The sequence below is a fragment of the Salvelinus namaycush genome, chromosome 35 (assembly GCF_016432855.1).
Source record: "Salvelinus namaycush isolate Seneca chromosome 35, SaNama_1.0, whole genome shotgun sequence".
Classification (NCBI taxonomy): domain Eukaryota; kingdom Metazoa; phylum Chordata; class Actinopteri; order Salmoniformes; family Salmonidae; genus Salvelinus; species Salvelinus namaycush.
Window position 1 is genome coordinate 23,034,690 of NC_052341.1, and position 19,571 is coordinate 23,054,260.

The 19,571-nt window shown below is 43.3% G+C and overlaps 1 protein-coding gene across 1 annotated transcript in view; it reads right to left on the minus strand.

The window, feature by feature from the left end:
- Positions 1–18,922, minus strand: part of LOC120029644 (protein shisa-6-like) — a 63,663-nt gene extending 44,741 nt beyond the window's left edge. The window contains exons 1-3 of the mRNA XM_038974930.1: positions 18,390–18,922; positions 15,000–15,160; positions 9,593–9,694 (exon numbers count right to left, since the gene is read on the minus strand). Of these exons, the coding sequence (XP_038830858.1) occupies positions 9,593–9,694; positions 15,000–15,160; positions 18,390–18,922 (796 nt within the window). The remainder of the gene's footprint in view (positions 1–9,592; positions 9,695–14,999; positions 15,161–18,389) is intronic.
- Positions 18,923–19,571: the final 649 nt, after the last annotated feature.

Sequence of the window (19,571 nt, forward strand, 5' to 3'; positions counted from 1 at the left end):
GAGAGCGAAAAGCTCTGAATTTACAAATGACCCGGAGCACACTCTGACACTGGAGGCAATTTATGAACGCACCCTTAGCTAGTTGTCAATCAGATCTACTTGGCAATTATCAAATCGGCGAGCAGGCAAGTTCCCATTCAGTTGTCAAAACGTGGGTTGGGACAAGCATGCATTGGCAGGCAAGATGCAAAAGCAGGCTACTATTCCCCATCGTTTATCAGTGCAAATTTGACGGCCAACTAGCTGAACTATTTGAAAGGGTTTATCCCTAGTTAGAGTTTAGCTCATCTCTCTCTGGCTAGCTTTAGTTGTTGATCTTGTTGTTGTTGATGTGCATAACTGAGGGAGAGAGAGCCTACTTTTTCATGGTTGTTTGATCAATAGGACTGTAAAGTTCCCAAATGCAAAAATCCATTCAGGTGTATTTTGTGGGTTTTGGCAAATGTGTTGTAATGATCTAAAGTCACACTGTTGCTACTAACTATGAACACAGTCCAGTTCAAAGTGAATGATGACTGGCCAGTGTGGCAAATAGCATATTCACATAAAGGCCTACTATACTTCTGATTGGCTGTGGAGCACCGGTCTGCGTATTAGGTTTTATTTACTGCAGTGTCTATTAATTGTCCAAACGCACGGCCGCTTACATTGCTGAGGAATTTTCCACAAATGCCTAACTATACGTCATTCCCAAATATTCTAATAATTTATGAAAATGACCATATCTAAGTGCTCGCTTGTCAGAAAATATAAAACAAATGTGTAATTCTTCCTGGGGGTGTATATGAACAGATTTGAGTCAGATTTCATGTTGCTAAAACGCTGTCAGTTCCACTTTTAAGACTCGTGTTATAGCTGCCAGAGCTATATGTCTTAGCTCAGTGGGCTAACACAAACAGGTCACATGCACAAACAGATAATGTCCTTTATTAGCATCGTTGGAGACTCTATACTATGTATTGAGGCAGAGGAGGAGGAGGAAAGTGACTGATTGGGTTGACATTTGTGTGTCATAGAAATGAATAAAGAAAGATAGGATCTGTGTGGTTTGTTGTGTGTGTGTTGACATCGTAGGAGGCTCTTCCTGTTTGTTGTTTATGTCTTTGTCTCCGTGACGACGCTAACGAAGCTTCTAAGATTCTTGGGAGAGGATGTTTTGGTCAGGCGTCATGCAGCCCCAATTTTTTTCTCATGCGGTCTGATGGTACAGTATGTTGTTGCTCTATCAAATTTGATTCATTCCAAGTCTGATTCATCTGCATCTTGGAGATGAGTGTTTTAACAGCAGTGGGAGTTTTTGGCAGTGAGGGACTCATCATAATTCTCAGAATAAAAAGTAAGAGATATTTAGAAGAAAACATCTGTCAGTATGACAACACAACTATATGAAAGTAGAAAATGTCCTTTGGCAGTATACCTCTCACTCGCACCTCGACCCCTCTGATCGCTCTGAAAAGGTATTTTCCCACCTTTTAAACAATTTCTCTGTTGTAACTTATGATATTCGAAACTCCACAGCTAGTCTGGGTAAAAGGAGTATAGGAAATGTACTGCTATAAGTTGTAGATCATATGTGCTGAGAAGGAACAGTAAACACAACCATATTATTTAAAACCGTCTGCTACTATACTGATTAATATCATTATATCAGCCATACCAGACCCACATCATATTTACAAAAACAATCCTCCATTGCCATGAAAACCAATTTGAGGTCATCACCAACTGGAATTAACTCGGGGCTTGGTGAGGTAATGAGGTTAGAAATAAAAGATTTGGGATTTCATCTTTGTCTAAAGTAATTAGTTATATTCAGGACTGTTCCGGCCGTGGCTGAATGTCGAATCATCCTCACTGACTGACATATGGAGGCGGGAAATTAAAATGACTGTCTTCAACCAATCAAAGCCTCTAAGTTGAATTTGAATGCTTTATCGAATTTGCATGCATAGCTAGCTGTCAATCTATCTGCTCTCTGGGCTGTAGCGGAAAATTTCAATCAATCAAGGTGGAATTATAATATCTCCCCGTAACTGACATGGATTTTCAATCCGGCTATACAGAGTGCTGAGCTTTATTATTCTCTATGGACTTCCTAGCTTGGCTAAATATGTGTGACACATCTCAAAGACTATGGTATAATGTGACAGGGATATACTGTACTGACTTCTCTTCGGGACACTAGCTGAATAAGAAAAAGGCTAGTCAATAAATACAGTACAGTACTTGTGACAGGCCTTGTATTATTTTCTACTTTAGATCACAGAATACAGTTTCTTTTTTATGGGAGGCTTGTAAATGTATGACGTCACCAACAGGCTCTTGAACAGGTTCTATCCTCAAGCAATACGATAAATAGCTAACAAAATAGCTACACGGAACGAGTTTACCTTGTATCTTTATTGAACGTTTATCTTTAATAAGGTTTATCTTTATTTATTTGCATTATTCTCTACGCACAGGGCCCTGCACACTCACACACTCCAACACACACAAACACTCACTCCGTCGTTTGCTCACTCACACATGATATGCACATACATTTTATACTGATTTTATACTGAATGCTTAATTACTTACTTTATTGTGTGTTTCATCTTTCCTATTCATATTTCTCGTGTTTTTTTTCTAGTAATACATTGTTATTGATTATTGCATTGTTGTGTTTTGAGTTTGCAAGAAAGGACTTTCACTGTACTTGTGCACGTGACATTATTAAAACTTGAAACGGAAACCGAAACTGTAGGAAGCAGAAAGATAAGAGCAGCTCTGATATGCTCTGTTTTCTGGAGATATTTTTCCAAAAACCTTTGTAGAATTACAGCGTTTACATATACGTCATCTAGTAGACGCTCTTATCCAGAGTGTCAGCATACATTTTCATCCATTTTTTATACTGATCCCCTGTGGGAATCCAACCCACAACTGTGGAGTTGCAAGCGCCGTCCGTGCTCTACCCACTGAGTCACACAGGACCACTAAAGATGGAGACTGAAGATCAGCGACAAGCTGAATTTTTGATGTATACCTATTTTGATGTATTGCATATCATAGTAGCTACATCAACAGAAAATATCTACTGCCATATTATGGCTGAATGTCACCATTACCATTCACAGAACACAAACAGACTTTTACAATTCTATTTGATAAAAAAGGCTCAGACTATACAGGGAATAAGGTGCCCTTTCGGAGACAGTCTAGGACAAAACAACAAGAGCAAAGGAATTGAAAGGGGCATCTTGGTCATTCAGACAGATGGCAGAGGAGACAGGAGTGTCTCTCAGAACGATAAGGTCCAGATAGAGAGAGCAGCCCAGTAGTAGTCAGAGCCAGCACAGATAACACTGACTACTGAACAGATGGCTACTCCCCCCTCCGAATACACCTGTCCTGTCCTGCTCACACAGATACAGGAAGTGGAAGGCTTTTAAGGTGTCACGCAACGCAAGGCATAAAAATGGATGGGCACCAACGTAAATGTCTGTCGACCGGCTGGCATGCTGCCAGGGACACTGCAGGTTGGACAAGGTCCTTGAAGGTTAAATACTGACTGGATGTGAATGGGTGTGACTTGGTGTTCTACAGGAGTAAATTAAAGATTGGTAAAGCGGCAAAGTATGTAAATCCAATCCATTAGTATGTGTGTGAATGTTGTAGCTATTGAGCGACTCGGTGGACCCATGGTATAGAAATGAGTGGGAGTTGACACATGAAGCCAATAGTTGAAGGCAACTCGGGATACGACGCAATGAGAAAAGACAAGCGGTGTGTGTGTGTGTGTGTGTGCGCGCACGTGTATGTGATGCCTCAAATCAGTATTTAAAAAAAGAGCATCAGTGTCTCTGAGAAATGTGTATCTATTCTACAGTTCTCTCTCACTCACTCTCTCACTCTCTCACCCTCTCACTCTCTCACTCTCTCACTCTCTCACTCACTTTGTACAAGGATAAGACAGAGTTAGCCTATATATAATTTAGTCTTTGTGCTCTGGGTAAAGGCTATGCTTGAACTCCTTTGAGGTGGACCCAGTGTTGTGGTAAACCCTAGCAGACATATGTGAAGCTTCCAGCCCTTTTGACCTCTGCTATATAGTCCCCAGGGAAACAACAACACACAAACCCACACACTGCCTGTAATTAACTACTAAACACACACACACTGTAATTAACTAGCTGAACACACACACACACACACACACTGTAATTAACTAGCTGAACAGACGCCTGCTTATTCAACATTAGCCCTGAAAACTAAATTATGACTCTATAATAACCTTTTTCCTCCGATTTTGGTCCAAAGCTTTTACCCACGACCAGTAGAAATCAACTGAGAGGGCAGGGCCAGTTCCTTACTGTACATTAGCAGGATGTTAAGAGTGATATCGAATGAGAACATTCTCCAAACCGAAGTCAGAGACAAGCAGGGGATTGATCTTGTTATTCAATCCTGCTGCTATGTGAATATCATGTGCCTCGCTGCAAATGGATAAGCTCCATAGAAATATCCATGTGTTAACAGCAGAGGGAGAGAGAGAGACAGACAGAGTAATAAAGACAGACAGACAGACAGACAGACAGACAGACAGACAGACAGACAGACAGACAGACAGACAGACAGACAGACAGACAGACAGACAGACAGACAGACAGACAGACAGACAGACAGACAGACAGACAGACAGACAGACAGACAGACAGACAGACAGACAGACAGACAGACAGACAGACAGACAGACAGACAGACAGACAGACAGAGGTGAATGAGCAAGACAGAGGAGGAGAGGGACTGCATGACAAAAAGAAAGCTCAACTGAGACAGAAACACATCTACAACATAGAACTACTGTAGCTGTAACAAGACCTAGTTTGCTTGTGTATATTTTTTCGCAAGCTAGCCCAGGAGATCTGTTATATTCTAAGTGCTAAGATCCCAATCTGGAAATGTGTATGTTCGCCGGGAAAAAAATATGACTACCCATTGTTACAAAACTCTGGGTTTTGCTAAAGCATACCCCGTGATGCCTCACACATATACAGCTGGGGATGGAAGCAGAGGAAGCATCATCTGGGATGTTGGTAGAGAGAATATAAAAACCAAAAAAGAATACCAGATATATAATGTAGCAGCTATTCACATTACTCATGTTTCATGGGGGAACTACAAAGAGAAGGGGAGAGAGAGAGAGAGAGACCTGACCACTGTGACTGACCCAAACTTAAGGAAAGCTTTGACTATGTACAGACTCAGTGAGCATAGCCTTGCTATTGAGAAATGCCGCCGTAGGCAGACATGGCTCTCAAGAGAAGACAGGCTATGTGCTCACTGCCCACAAAATGAGGTGGAAACTGAGCTGCACTTCCTAACCTCCTGCCCAATGTATGACCATATTAGAGAGACATATTTCCCTCAGATTACACAGATCCACAAAGAATTCGAAAAAACAAATCCAATTTTGATAAACTCCCATATCTACTGGGTGAAATTCCACAGTGTGCCATCACAGCAGCAAGATTTGTGACCTGTTGCCACAAGAAAAGGGCAACCAGTGAAGAACAAACACCATTGTAAATACAACCCATATTTATGGTTATTTATTTTCCCTTGTGTACTTTAACCATTTGTACAGTGTTACAACACTGTATATATATAATATGACATTTGTAATGTCTTTATTGTTTTGAAACTTCTGTATGTGTAATGTTTACTGTTAATTTTTATTGTTTATTTCACTTTTGTATATTATTATTACCTCACTTGCTTTGGCAATGTTAACACATGTTTCCCATGCCAATAAAGCCCCTTGAATTGAATTGAATTGAATTGAGAGAGAGAGAGAGAGAGAGAGAGAGAGAGAGAGAGAGAGAGAGAGAGAGAGAGAGAGAGAGAGAGAGAGAGAGAGAGAGAGAGAGAGTCTTCCTCTGCAACACTGTAGCCATTCTGGATGAATACCATTGTATACAGTCCTACCCCCGGGGACCACAACACACTGAGACACAAAAAAAGGAGCAAAGACAGAAACTGCGAATTTTATGTAAACAATAAATCATCTTTCTCTCATTAAAACAACAGAAGCAAAGCAGAGAATATTCACCTTTGGAACAGAATAGGTTGAAAATGACATTTTAATCCCTCTCTCCATTCCTCGTGAGGAAGAGAGATGTTGATTTATTGGAGTATCACCCAATGCAGTTCTGGTCCAGCTCCAACCCTCCCTTCAGCCCCACAGAGAACAGGGTTTATGGGCAGGCAACAGACCAGATGTCAGCCAAACCCAGGGACAAATGTGCACTGTGTAAATCTGCAGAGCCGCAATTACATGTTCCTCATCTGACATAATTCATATGATGAACATGGATTCAAGAAGTATTGACTCTGTGAAAACAGATGATATACATCTCCTAATGATGTAGCTTTTCCTATCCACTCTTCTACTGTACTGCTACCGCCCAAAAGGGACCAGAAATCATGACAACGAAACAAGATGTGGCTGTTGGCTGACTTCATGCAGTAAGGCTTCTAATATAACAGATGCAAAGTATATGAACAAACTAAGACAAGACGGTTCCTCAAGGGTTCTTTGGGAAGGGTAAATGGTTCTAAGTGGAACCGTAATGATTTTGAGGCCTTCAATGGTTCTTTGCGGTTCAGAAAAAGTGTTCTTTCCTCATTAGTGATAACTAAAATGTAGGTGGCAGAGGCTCATTCGAATATTTTTCTATTTTATTTGTGCTACCGTGAGTTAGTGTCATTCCAGTTTATCTAATATGTTGTGTCATAACATATTAAATGCAATTATGGCCAGTGACGGTGTCTTGTGAAAGACTCATGTTTCATTTAGAACCATGGCAGAGGTACAATGTGCGCAGTATGGGGGAGGCTGGGTAGTTCCAATAGAACGCATGGCCTTTTGGGTTAGAGAGAGTAGGTGTGTCTGAACTTTTGACTGGTACTGTACGTACATTTGATATTTCCATTTTTTATCTATATATATACACTGCTCAAATAGATATATATAGATAAAAAATGGAAATATCAAATGTACGTATATATATATATATCTCTAGAGAGAGAGAGAGAGAGAGAGAAACAGAGAAACATTTGGTTTGTTAGAAATCTGTAGAAAACTGAAATACTACAATTACATAAGTATTCAGAACCTTTGCTCAGTTCTTTGTTGAAGCACCTTTGGCAGCGATTACAGCATCAACTCATCTCAAGCTGTGTCAGGCTGGATGGGGAGCGTCGCTGCCCAGCTGTTTTCAGGGCTCTCCAGAGATGTTCGATCCGGTTCAAGTCTGAGCTCTGGCTGGGCAACTCCAGGACATTTAGAGACTTGTCCCGAAGCCACTCCTGCGTTGTCTTGGCTGTGTGCTTAGGGTTGTTGTCCTGTTGGAAGGTGAACCTTTGCCCCAGTCTGAGGTCCTGAGGGCTCTAGAGAAGGTTTTTATCAAGGATCTCTCTGTACTTTGCTCCTTTCATCTTTGCCTCAATCCTGACTAGTCTACCAGTCCCTGCTGCTAAACAAAATCCCCACAGCATGATGCTGCCACCACCATGCTTCACCGTAGGGATGGTGCCAGGTTTCCTCCAGACGTGACGCTTGGCATTCAGGCCAAAGAGTTCAATCTTGGTTTCATCAGACCACATAATCTTGTTTCTCATGATCTGAGACTCTTTATGTGGCTTTTGGCAAACTCCAAGTGGGCTGTCATGTCTTTTACTGAGGAGTGGCTTCCGTCTGGCCACTCTACCATAAAGGCCTGATTGGTGGAGTGTTGCAGAGATAGTTGTCCTTCTGGAAGGTTTCCCATCTCCACAGAGGAATTATTGAGCTCTGTCAGGGTGACCATCGGGTTCTTGGTCATCTCCCTGACTATGGCCCTTCTCCCCCGATTGCTCAGTTTGGCCGGGCGGCCGGCTCTAGGAAGAGTCTTGGTGCTTCCAAACTTCTTCCATTTAAGTATTATGGAGGACACTGTGTTCTTGGGGACCTTCAATGCTGCAGACATTTTTTGGTACACTTCCCCAGATCTGTGCCTCGACACAATCCTGTCTCGGAGCTCTACAGACAATTCTGAATAATTATGTAAATAAAGTATTTCTGTTTTTTGTTTTTTTTTGCAAAGATTTCTCACAACTTATTTTCACTTTGTCAATTTGGGGTATTGTGTGTAGATTGCTGAGTTTTTTTTATTTTTTTAATACATTTTCGAATAAGGCTGTAACTAAACAAAATGTGGAAAAAGTCAAGGGGTCTGAATACATTCCCGAAGGCACTGTGTATAGAAATATGTGTGTATAAGCTACAGTATACATTTAGCTAGACAAGAGTGGGAGGAGATGGACACACACAATATATATATACAGCTCTTAATTTGTATTCTATTTTTAAATTTAATGTCATATCTGATGTTGTTGTCTATTAATGTTTTATATGTGGACCCCAGGAAGAGTAGCTGCTGCATGTGCAGTAGCTAACGGGGATTATAATAAACTAAACTAAACACTCAACCGCGCACACATACCCACTCTCACACACACACACACACACACACACACACATTGCAACTTCTAGAAGTGACATATCCCTAGTGTGTGTTAAATGGAAGGTAAATGGAAGAGAATGAATCACAACAGGACAGTCTACAGTGATGCATACTAATCAGTATTTAACCCACGGGGAAACACAGGGCCTAGCTAATGACATCCATCTGGAGGTGGTATATGTGTGTGTGTGTGTGTGTGTGTGTGTGCGTGCGTGTGTGTGAGAGTGTGTGAGTGTGTGTGTGAGTGTCCTCCGTGGGTGTATGTAGATGGCAGGGTCATGGTTTCCACCCCACGCTCTAAGCCAGGTAGACGGCAACATCGCTGTTTTTCTGTGCATTTTCTATTTCCTTTACCCCAATGTCTTGACATCAAACAAAGATCCACACCGATAATAATGTATATAACATGGCAGAGGTACAGTGTGCGCAGTATGGGGGAGGCTGGGTAGTTCCAATAGAATGCAAGGCCTTTTGGGTTAGAGAGAGAAACGGTCCAGGGTGAAGAGAGAGAGAAAGAGAGGCAAATCAAAATCAAATCAGCGTTTATTGGTCACGTACACAGTTCTGCAGATGTTATAGCGAGTGCAGCAAAATGCTTGTGTTACTGTGTGTGTGTGCGCGTGTGCGTGTGTGTGTGAGAGAGAGAGAGAGAGAGAGAGGGACCGTACTTGCGTTCTGAACAGTAAGCATTTTGGGTACGCAAAATAGAAAGCTTTATAGCATGTGAAATTTCAAAAATGTTGCATACTTTAAATGCCATTAGTACACGGTATGTAGTACTAGGCAAGACAGATATCGGCCACGGGGAGAAAAAGAGGTAAAGAGGGAATGAGAGAGGAAAGAAGAGGAGAAGTATGAATCATTGTTGACTCAGCAGAAGGAGTCTGGTCAGTGTATGGAGGGATGGTGATTGGTGGATAAGGGGTTGGATAGAGTAATATGGATAAGCTTTATAAGGGTCAGAGGTTAGATAGAGTTGGATCGATAAGATTAAGGGTTATATAGAGCTAAATAGATAAGATATAGAACGTGTTGTACTGTACCTTTGGGCTGGCCGCGGCCCAACGTGACGAACCCGGAAGAGATGAAAGTATGAAGGTCGTGACCCCCACTGCTGCGGATGCTCTCCTTCCCGTATTGGAGACCTGCAAGAGCCAATCACAGAGTCAGAAACCTGGTGTAAACCTATAGGGACATCGAGGAGGAGTCTTCCAAAGACTGCTTACTTGCAAAGTTTCTCTTGTTGATCGATGTACTAAATCTTTGGTCTACCGACTTTCATCAAAACCTCTTCTTTTGAATCACCTGAAAACAGCAGATACTTCCGATTACTTTGATTCTCACTATCACTGTTGCTATCAGAACCCCTTGATCATTCTCTCTTTAAACTAGAAAATGGAAGAAAACTAGTATAAATAAATAAATAAACATGTTAATAAAAAGCCATAGATTGTATCTGCTCACAGGAAAGACCACTGTGAACCCAATCATGCTTCACTTACCAGAGGTTGCCATAGCTGCAGATATCATGTCTTAGGCTTACTGTACGTCTCGCCTGTATTATCCTCCCATTCCATTACCATGGTAATTGTGTTGCGAGCACTCACACACACACACACACACACACACACACACACACACACACACACACACACACACACACACACACACACACACACACACACACACACACACACACACACACACACACATACACAATCCTTCCTGTCTAACCTTTATCATGGGTAGGCCATGTTCCTGACCCTAGAAGACAACCTGTGAATCCAAAGGACCTCTTCAGACCCAATCCCAATCCCCTTCTCCTGATTCTTTCCCCAACTTATTGAGGTGAGATAGCGTGAAGCGCCGCCACGGAAAAGGCTATGCATTACGAATTTATTGCCCTTGATAAAAGGATACGTGACTTTCACCTCCAATGATCACCTATGCACGTGAAAGATGTAGGAGATAGAGAGGTACCTTTGACACGTGATCACTTTTTTTGTACCTTCTCGAGTTCCCGGCTCTATATTCTTTTGTGAGCAGAAGAATGTTAATAATCAGATAATTTCATTATGGAATGAGAGGGAGAGGTGGTGTTGTGTAGCTCGGAGAGACTGGCAAGGTTATTCAACTCCAAGGGCGATTAAGCTTTACCACAGTGAGACAGGCGGGGGTAATTGACATGGTATAGTGGTTTTACAGCGTGGTCAGTTCCCTATCTACTGTGGAGGGGACATGGTGACATGCACATCCTCTGTAGCATGTACTTCTCTCTCTCTCTCTCTCTCTCTCTCTCTCTCTCTCTCTCTCTCTCTCTCTCTCTCTCTCTCTCTCTCTCTCTCTCTCTCTCTCTCTCTCTCTCTCTCTCTCTCTCTCTCTCTCTCTCTCTCTCTCTCTCTCTCTCTCTCTCTCTCTCTCTCTCTCTCTCTCTCTCTCTCTCTCTCTCTCTCTCTCTCTCTCTCTCTCTCTCTCTCTCTCTCTCTCAACCTCCCATGCAGGGTAAGCGCTCAGCCTTTGTAACAACCAATCTACCCATGCTGTACTGTGCAATACTTATTTTTCATGTCAGAATTGTTGATCGCTCACGAAACCAACGGGTTAAATACTGTGTTACCTAGAACATAGTAGTGGATGCTTGATGTCATTATGCAAAATAGCTTCTAATTAACAAGAAGTAACTGTACGATGCTACACTTAAAGGTCTTCATAAGAGGAATTACACCCTCGCACCTGCCTCGCCACCCACACACCTCTCACATACACACACGACCACGCACGCACACACACACACACACACACACACACACACGCGCATGAGCACATGCACGCTCTGACACACACAACACAGGTGCACACAGGAGGTGGTTTATACTAACCATGTTGACACAGTCAGCATAGAAATACCCCTCTTTAAATGGAGGAGATGATTACCAAGCCCACAGGGAAGGAGAGAGGGAGGGAGGTCAGAGAGGATATGTAATAGCCATGCAGTCTTAGGATTCATTGTTGGAAGATTAGAAAAACAGAAAATGTCGAGAGAAAAAAAGTGCAGACTGAATCTGATTATGAAAAGTGCCAATCGGCGAACCATATCTTAATTAGACTAATTAAATCATAGTTTAGTAATCCAGGCAAAACTCATGCATGCTGTGCTGCCAAACTCTCCGAGCAATAGACACACACACACACACACACACACACACACACACACACACACACACACACACACACACACACACACACACACACACACACACACACACACACACATATATACATACACACACACACATGCATACACATATACATACATACATACATACACACACACACGCACACACACACACATGCATACACATATACACATGCATACACACACACACACACACACACACACACACACACACACACACACACACACACACACACACACACACACACACACACACACACACACACAGCACTAAAGAGCTGTGGGAAATGTCCAAAAGTCATATCAAAACAAGGTTGCGTAAAAAGCGAGAAGATGAAGTGGTTGTCATTTGTATATAGTCACCATTAGCTGTTTGTGCATCAGAGTCATCATTGAACTTTGAATGTCAGAGAAACTGTTGTTGTTATTCTGCACACTACAATAAACATAACTTCCTCTATTCATTATGGACTTAATTCATTCACATTTTTTAGCAACAACCAACATACAGTAACAAAATCTGTGTTTGCAGTGTAATGTAAATGTTTTTCTCCATGAGAGCTATACGGGTCCAAAAATAATTATTCATTCATTTTCTCTCGCTTTGTTTCTTTACTTCAAACCCAGAAGTACGTTTAACGTCAAATCTACTCAAGCCCTCTAAACTGAACAACTGTCAAGGACTTTTCCTTGTTCTGGCTGCAGGGTGTATAATGTTAACTCTCAGACCTAAAAACAGGTTTTGAAGCTTACAACTCAAGCAGAGTGGATGACAATATAAATAGCATGGTATCCTATTCTGCTGTCTGCACAGTTTGCTCCGGGATCTGTTTTTAAAAATGCCCGGACGGCGGGACAGGTTTTCTGGCAATCTACCAAGGATACCTGTGACAAGCCCGGCCTGCATTTTTAGGAATTTATCTAAAACTATGCTAAGAAAATCCTCAGTTTTTTTGGCAAAGTGGGTTTTCTTGTGATGTGGAAAACCACGGCATTCCATTTTAGGATTAGAGGGGATGGTGATGTCATTTCATCTCTTGGCTCAGTTGGAGAGGGTCCTCTGAGGCCTCTCCAGACTTTTAGCTATACCTGGTTACCGAGGACTCTGGGACATCTGATTTAAGAGACCCGAGGGGCTCGTCTTGGAAGGCTGCGGCGTGTGTGCAGGGTTTCTTTCATTTATTCATTTATTTGTGTCTTTCTTTCATTCTGTTTCTTTCTTTCTTTCTGTTCTCCATGTTCTGTCTATCTAACTGTGTCATCCTCAGCGGGGACATGTCTCATAGAAATAAATCTTCTCCTCAGGAGCACTACAATACTGTATTATACTGGATGCGCATCTTGCCACACATGAATATGCATTTTCACTGCGAGTGAGTGGTTTCTATCTCTCTCTCTCCCTGTGCTGCTGTACCACCGATCCTGATCCTGTTAGTGCATAGAAAGGCAACTCCCAATTTATACCCACACATTACCCATGCCATCTCTCTTCTGCCTGTCACTGCCTTTCATGTCCACAGGACTGCCTGGTCCACAGTGTAGGGCGAGCTGGGATTGGATGGGATAAGCTAGCCTACATGATGAGCTATGTTCACTAGCTAACACTAACAACGATTGTGTGCAGGAAGGCAGGCAGACAGAGACACAACCAGACAGACAGACAGAAAGGCACAGAGAGAGCGAGATGCTTGACCTCCGCTGAGTATGACTTCCCACAAGGTCATCCAGTTGGGTGGGTGCATTGCACGGCTCGGTGGGCCACAGCATTAGGACCAGATTGATACAGTGAGTCAGGGAGACAGACAGGGCCGCTGACTGGGAGCAGACTGGGGTCGACAGACCGGCGGGGTTGACAGACCGGGGTCGACAGACCGGCGGGGTCGACAGACCGGCGGGGTCGACAGACCGGCGGGATCGACAGACCGGCGGGGTCGACAGACCGGGGTCGACAGACCGGGGTCGACAGACCGACGGGGTCGACAGACCGGCGGGGTCGACAGACCGGCGGGATCGACAGACCGGCGGGGTCGACAGACCGGGGTCGACAGACCGGCGGGGTCGACAGACCGGCGGGATCGACAGACCGGCGGGGTCGACAGACCGGGGTCGACAGACCGGCGGGCTCGACAGACCGGCGGGGTCGACAGACCGACGGGGTTGACAGACCGGGGTCGACAGACCGGCGGGGTTGACAGACCGGCGGGGTCGACAGACCGGGGACGACATGGCCCGCCATGCTCTGCAACCTAAATGCACTGGTCTGAAACCTGACACACTTGTTTGTCTAGCCTGCACATCTGTTTGTCTGTCCCGCTGTGTGTCTCTGCATGTCTTTTGTCCATGCGAGTGGATTTTTAGGTCTTTCTCTGTCTGTCTGTCTGTCTGTCTTCCCTTTCTCTTGTTGTGTTGTGGTACAGAAGTATGGGGTTTTCGGATACGGCCACAGTCTCTTCCTCTCTCCACTCTTTTTCTGTCTTACGGTGTATCTCTCAAACACCTTTCTCTTTTACTCTTTCTCTCCCTCTAGCTCAACTCAGACATGCCTCACACTCACAGTAAACATGAGACAGGTTTGTGGCTGCAGGATTGTATCTCTTCAGAGATCCCAGAACCGAGATTTACACCCCCTGTCAGTGTTGTTCTGTTCCCACTTCCCAGCCGTGTGGTTGAATCCCATTCCCATGCGTGCCGAAGCGGTCACGGCCTCGCTGCGGTCTGTGTTTCAGGGTGTCATCCTTGGCTGACTCACCCGCTGAACCACACAGCGTCCACCGTTTCCACCCTGCCACAGACGGCCCGGCCCTGTTCCCTCACCAGCCACAATGATCTACACTAACAGGGCCTCTGTCTGTCTTTCTTCCTCTCTCTACTGTCTCTATCCCTCTCTTCCTCTCTCTACTGTCTCTATCCCTCTCTTTCTCTCTCTCCCTCTTGTTCCCACTCGTGCACAAATCGGATGATTATGGGATGTTAACATAGGAGATTACACCATTGACAGGGAGAGCAGCATGCCGTAGACACACAATGTGTGCACTCATACACAAAGGATAAGAGACCACTGACACGTATCAATACAGTAACAGTCTCGTGCAGTTGATTAAGCAGGTCAAAGTCATGAAGGATAAAGATGATGCACCAACACATTCACACACTATTCTCATACCGCTTCACAAATTTGCCCATCACCAATTTTTCTTTGAAGATATGTACCCAAAACAGTAGAATATATGTAGCATACTATAAAGGTAATGTACCGTGGTTGGACTTGGACTGGTGGACAGGGGTGTAGTGGTTCTTGGAGGAGGTTCGTTGAGGAGTGTTGTCTTTGGGAGAGCCGTTCATCGCTGCAAAGTTCTCACAGTCGTACTGAGATATGGGAATGGGCCCCTGCTGCCTCAGGATGTCTGCAAGGGCCCTGGGGACACACAGAGTGAAAACGTTGAATATTTTGGGCACCAAATGTCACTGTTACTACTATTTAGATAATTTCTCCAAGCAGCTACACTAAACTCCAAGGTGAGTGAGTCTTCTTGGCACTGAAAGGTTACAGAGAACCATTAATAAAACAGTAGAAACAGAAACAGAGTTGTGTGTATGAGAAGCAGTTCTAATTAGGTTGAATGGTAGTGTTTTTCAGGCCGACACCAGGTGTGTATGGAGGTATGGTACCCTCGGGGACGAGGAGGAGAGGGAAGAGAGGGAATAGAAAAACTCAACAGCCTCATGAAAGAAAACAACCACAATATTAGATTTTTTTCTGGCGGCACTTCGGAAGAGGAGGAAATCAAATGATGTTTGCATTGCTGCGGTTGCTCAAAGCCTTGTGCATGACAAATATCTCTACAGCATAACCTTTGCTGCTCTATAAATATTGTTCCTGTTTTTTAGTTATTTCACACCTGTGTCTTTCAGTTAGGTACTTTAACATTGGATTTGCTGTTGTGCAGATGTGTCAAGCAATTATTCTTATTTTTAAATTGAACCTTTATTTAACTAGGTAAGTCAGTTAAGAAAAAAGGATTAGTTACAATGACGGCCTACCCCGGCCAAACCCTAACCCGGCCGACGCTGGGCCGATTGTGTGCCGGATGTGATGCAGCCTGGATTCAAACCAGGGACTGTAGTGACGCCTCTTGCACTGAGATGCAGTGCCACAGACCGCTGCGCCACTCGGAAGCAATTATAATGATCCTTTGACCTTAACGTGATACATTATCCACTGTCTCTAGCTTACTCCTGTGTTGAGTCATGCATGTATGAAAGGACCATGCGTCATAGAGGGAGAGTACAATGTTTGTCAGCGGTTGCTCATCGATGTCTGCTCTCCAACATGTGTTGTCCACTAGTCTGTGGTAACTGTAATGTGGCAAAGCCCAAAGGGACCCGGGAAACAGCTGAGAAAACACACGGAAGCTTACACACATAACTACAAACAGCTACTTGGTGGAAATCTCCAACATAATGCTGATTAACCCTTGTCAGTTCACCACTGCAGGCTGAGAATGCACACACCACCACCACCACCAAGAAAGTGTTGGTATGATAGGTGGTATGGGAGTGGGGGGGGGGGGGGGGGGGGCTTGAATAGAAGTTATATTTTACATTTTATGGTCTATAACAGTCAACTGATAACAAACTGGTTTGACTTGACATAGCAAAGGCCTTGACATTTTATGATTATCTTTACGAGGGAAACGTGCATAGACATTGCTGTGTGTCTGGATTTATCCGTTTCCATTTTAAGGGATGATGCATCATCAGTGCTCTCCGCATTATTACATCGGGTTTATGATGCAGAAACCAGATTCATCACAACACCTGCAATGAAACATGCTCAAAAAATACATAAAATATGCATCAGTAGGATCATTCCCTCACCCACATACCTGATTTGCCAGCCAACAAGCCTGCCTATCCAAATCATTTAGATGTTTCCCTTTGAACACCTCTGCAATTTTTTTCGGCTTTCATGTGTACACTACGTATTAATGGCCTTCCGGCATTTAACCTCAATTCTGTATAATCCAATAGAATATATATTTTTTAAATGTATGCACCATTTGAACTATGAGTGGGTGATAGGGTCATTTTTATAAGCAGTGTCAGACTGTATTGGCAGGACATATCTCTACCTGGTTAAAAGTCAGATGTTTTCTCATATAAAAGAGTTTCACTCCAAAACGCAAAATATCCATTTTCAAAAATGTTGGTAAATTGACATGAATTAAAAACACATCTTGTGAAAGAGATAGAGCTAATCTTTTTTCATCGTACCATATCCACCCCTAACATCCAAACTCCAATAGAAAAGTAGCCCTATTGGGTTTAAAAAAGGTTACATGTAATGAAGTATCAATATATAAATAGATAACTTTCAACTACATTGTGCCAATATCACATAGCAAATGTATTGTATCCAGAAGGTTTTCTTTTGGTAATTTAAGCAACTTTTGCAACAATCGCAAATCATTTGCTGTTCAATTATGGATTGGTTGAATGCTTATTGCCTGAGTGACAGAGCTCACTGTTTGCAGCCTCCGTACGTTTGCAGTGTTTCCCATGGCTGGGGTTCGGATCAAAGAACCCTACAAAGGAGTTCTTTATAGAACGTTTAGGGGTGCCATATATGGAGCAAGCAGAGCCAGAGCCATATATAGTGGGGTCCGAAATGATTGACACTATTGATATACAAACATGAGCAATGACTGTATAAAAAAATTATTCAAATACTGAGCTATGTTGTATGCTCCAAAAAATTGGGACATTTTATTATTTTATACTAATACAATCGCCCAGAGAAACAGATTTGTTTTTTCTTAAAAAGGTATGGGTCAAAATAAAGAAAGTAGTCCAAAATGTAGTATTTGGTCCCATATTCCTAGTCTGCAATGACTACATCAAGCTTTTGACTCTACAAAATGTGTTTCCTGTTCGTTTTGGTTGTGTTTCAAATTATTTAGTGCCCAATAGAAATGAATGGTAATTATTATAAAGGAATGGTAATGAAGTATTATCCGTTATCATGGTAGCATTCACATGAATGTAGAAGTGTTTAGAAACATATTCTATTCTTATTTACAATAAAAGTGACTCCAAAATGACACAATACATTATTTACCATTCATTTCTATTGGGCACAAATCTAATCTCAAGCACATCTAAATCACATCTAAAGTTAACGTTTTAAAAGTATGAGAACTGCCATAATTCACACACATAGAAAGGGACCCATTCATGTCAGATATAACAATTGACACGTGACACCTCACAGTATGCTGAACTATGACCTCTGACCCTTAATTGCCATGTAGTAATATAGTCAGTCTACTGTACAACTGTTCCAGGTGCGGCTAGTGTTCTTAGTTCAAGGGTCAGACCTCTTGGCATATTGGGGCTGGGGGCTGTAGATACGCCCCATATTAGCTAGGCCATGTTATACGGAAAACTGAAGATTTCAATTGACAGGTTGATAACCCATAATATATTTTATACTGCATGCGAACATGATTTCATTACAGAATAATATGTTTAACGACATTGACATTTTTGTCTCAAGACATTAAAGACCAGATCATGTTGCGGCACACATACGAGCGGGCTTTGCACCCAAGCAGACGTTCATTAATTCAGTCATTCTGACTTACCTATGGATATTCATTTCCTGAGGTGGCTCTGTGGCTTTGTCGTAGGCAACTTTAGCCGAAACTCCCACCACTAAAATAAAAGCTATGATCCCACAGGTGATGTACACCGCAGTGTTCGTCTGGTCCATGCTCGGGTCAAAAGGCTGTCCCGTCGAGGCTGGCGACGGGGGGGGCGTTTTCACCCAGTCCGGCGTGTTGTAGTTTTTACAGCTTGACTGATCCACTCGTTTTTCTTTTTCCTGGCAGCAGAACCGCAGGAAGCAGGACCCACAGCAGTAGCGGTGAACCGTGTTGTTACACGCAAACTCTCTATCAAATTGTCCGCTCACGTCGTAGTAACCCGTGCACATATCGTAGTCCTTGGTCGTGTTCTTCTGCGGCGCAGCGGTGGGGACCGCCGCGGTGATGTTGGCTTCTTTTGCCTTGGGAGTCCGCTTGGTCTCCGTCTTCACTTTCTTGCCTCCCGTGGCGGCGCAGAAAACGCTCAGGGGATCCAGGTATATGAGGAGCAGCAAAAGGTGCCGTATCCCCATGGTGTGTCTAACCTGTCAATTCACTTCTGACGCGACGCTTGTGTTCTTTTCTGACTTGGTACTTGAAGTGAATGTGATAGGGCTCTTAGTCTGTCAAGGCAGTTGCAACCCTGGCATCCGCCACTCGCGTTGGTCCCCTCAGTATCGATACTGTTACCATACTGGGTAGAAGAGTGAGTTAAGTTTAACATTAATAGCAGAGCTTCTGCAACCCATTGCTCTCTGATAGGAGAGTCGAGAGCCGGGGACTTTGTGCTTTCCGCCGGGTTGGAGGTTCTGAAATCGGCCGGGTGTCGCTGTCCAATGTCCTGATTTCTGTGGCGCGCCTTAGGTCGAGCTGTCTTTAAACAGTAGGGTTTGTGCGCACATCTTGCTGTGGTGAAAGTTGCGCTATAGAGGAAACAAGCAAAACGCGTCATTAGCCATTATCCGCACGTCAAGGGTGGCGCATTAAGTCAACCAACTATTCAGCCACGCGATGGAAAGCACTCATTTATTTCTGAAAAGCGTTTTTTTTTGTCACATCCCTTTCGTGAAGTATTTGCAGTCAATACGTGCTTGTTTAAATCCCTTTCAATGCACAGACGTTGCAACTGGAAATATCCAAATGCATACAATTCTAACAGAGTAGAACCAATATGTACAAAAC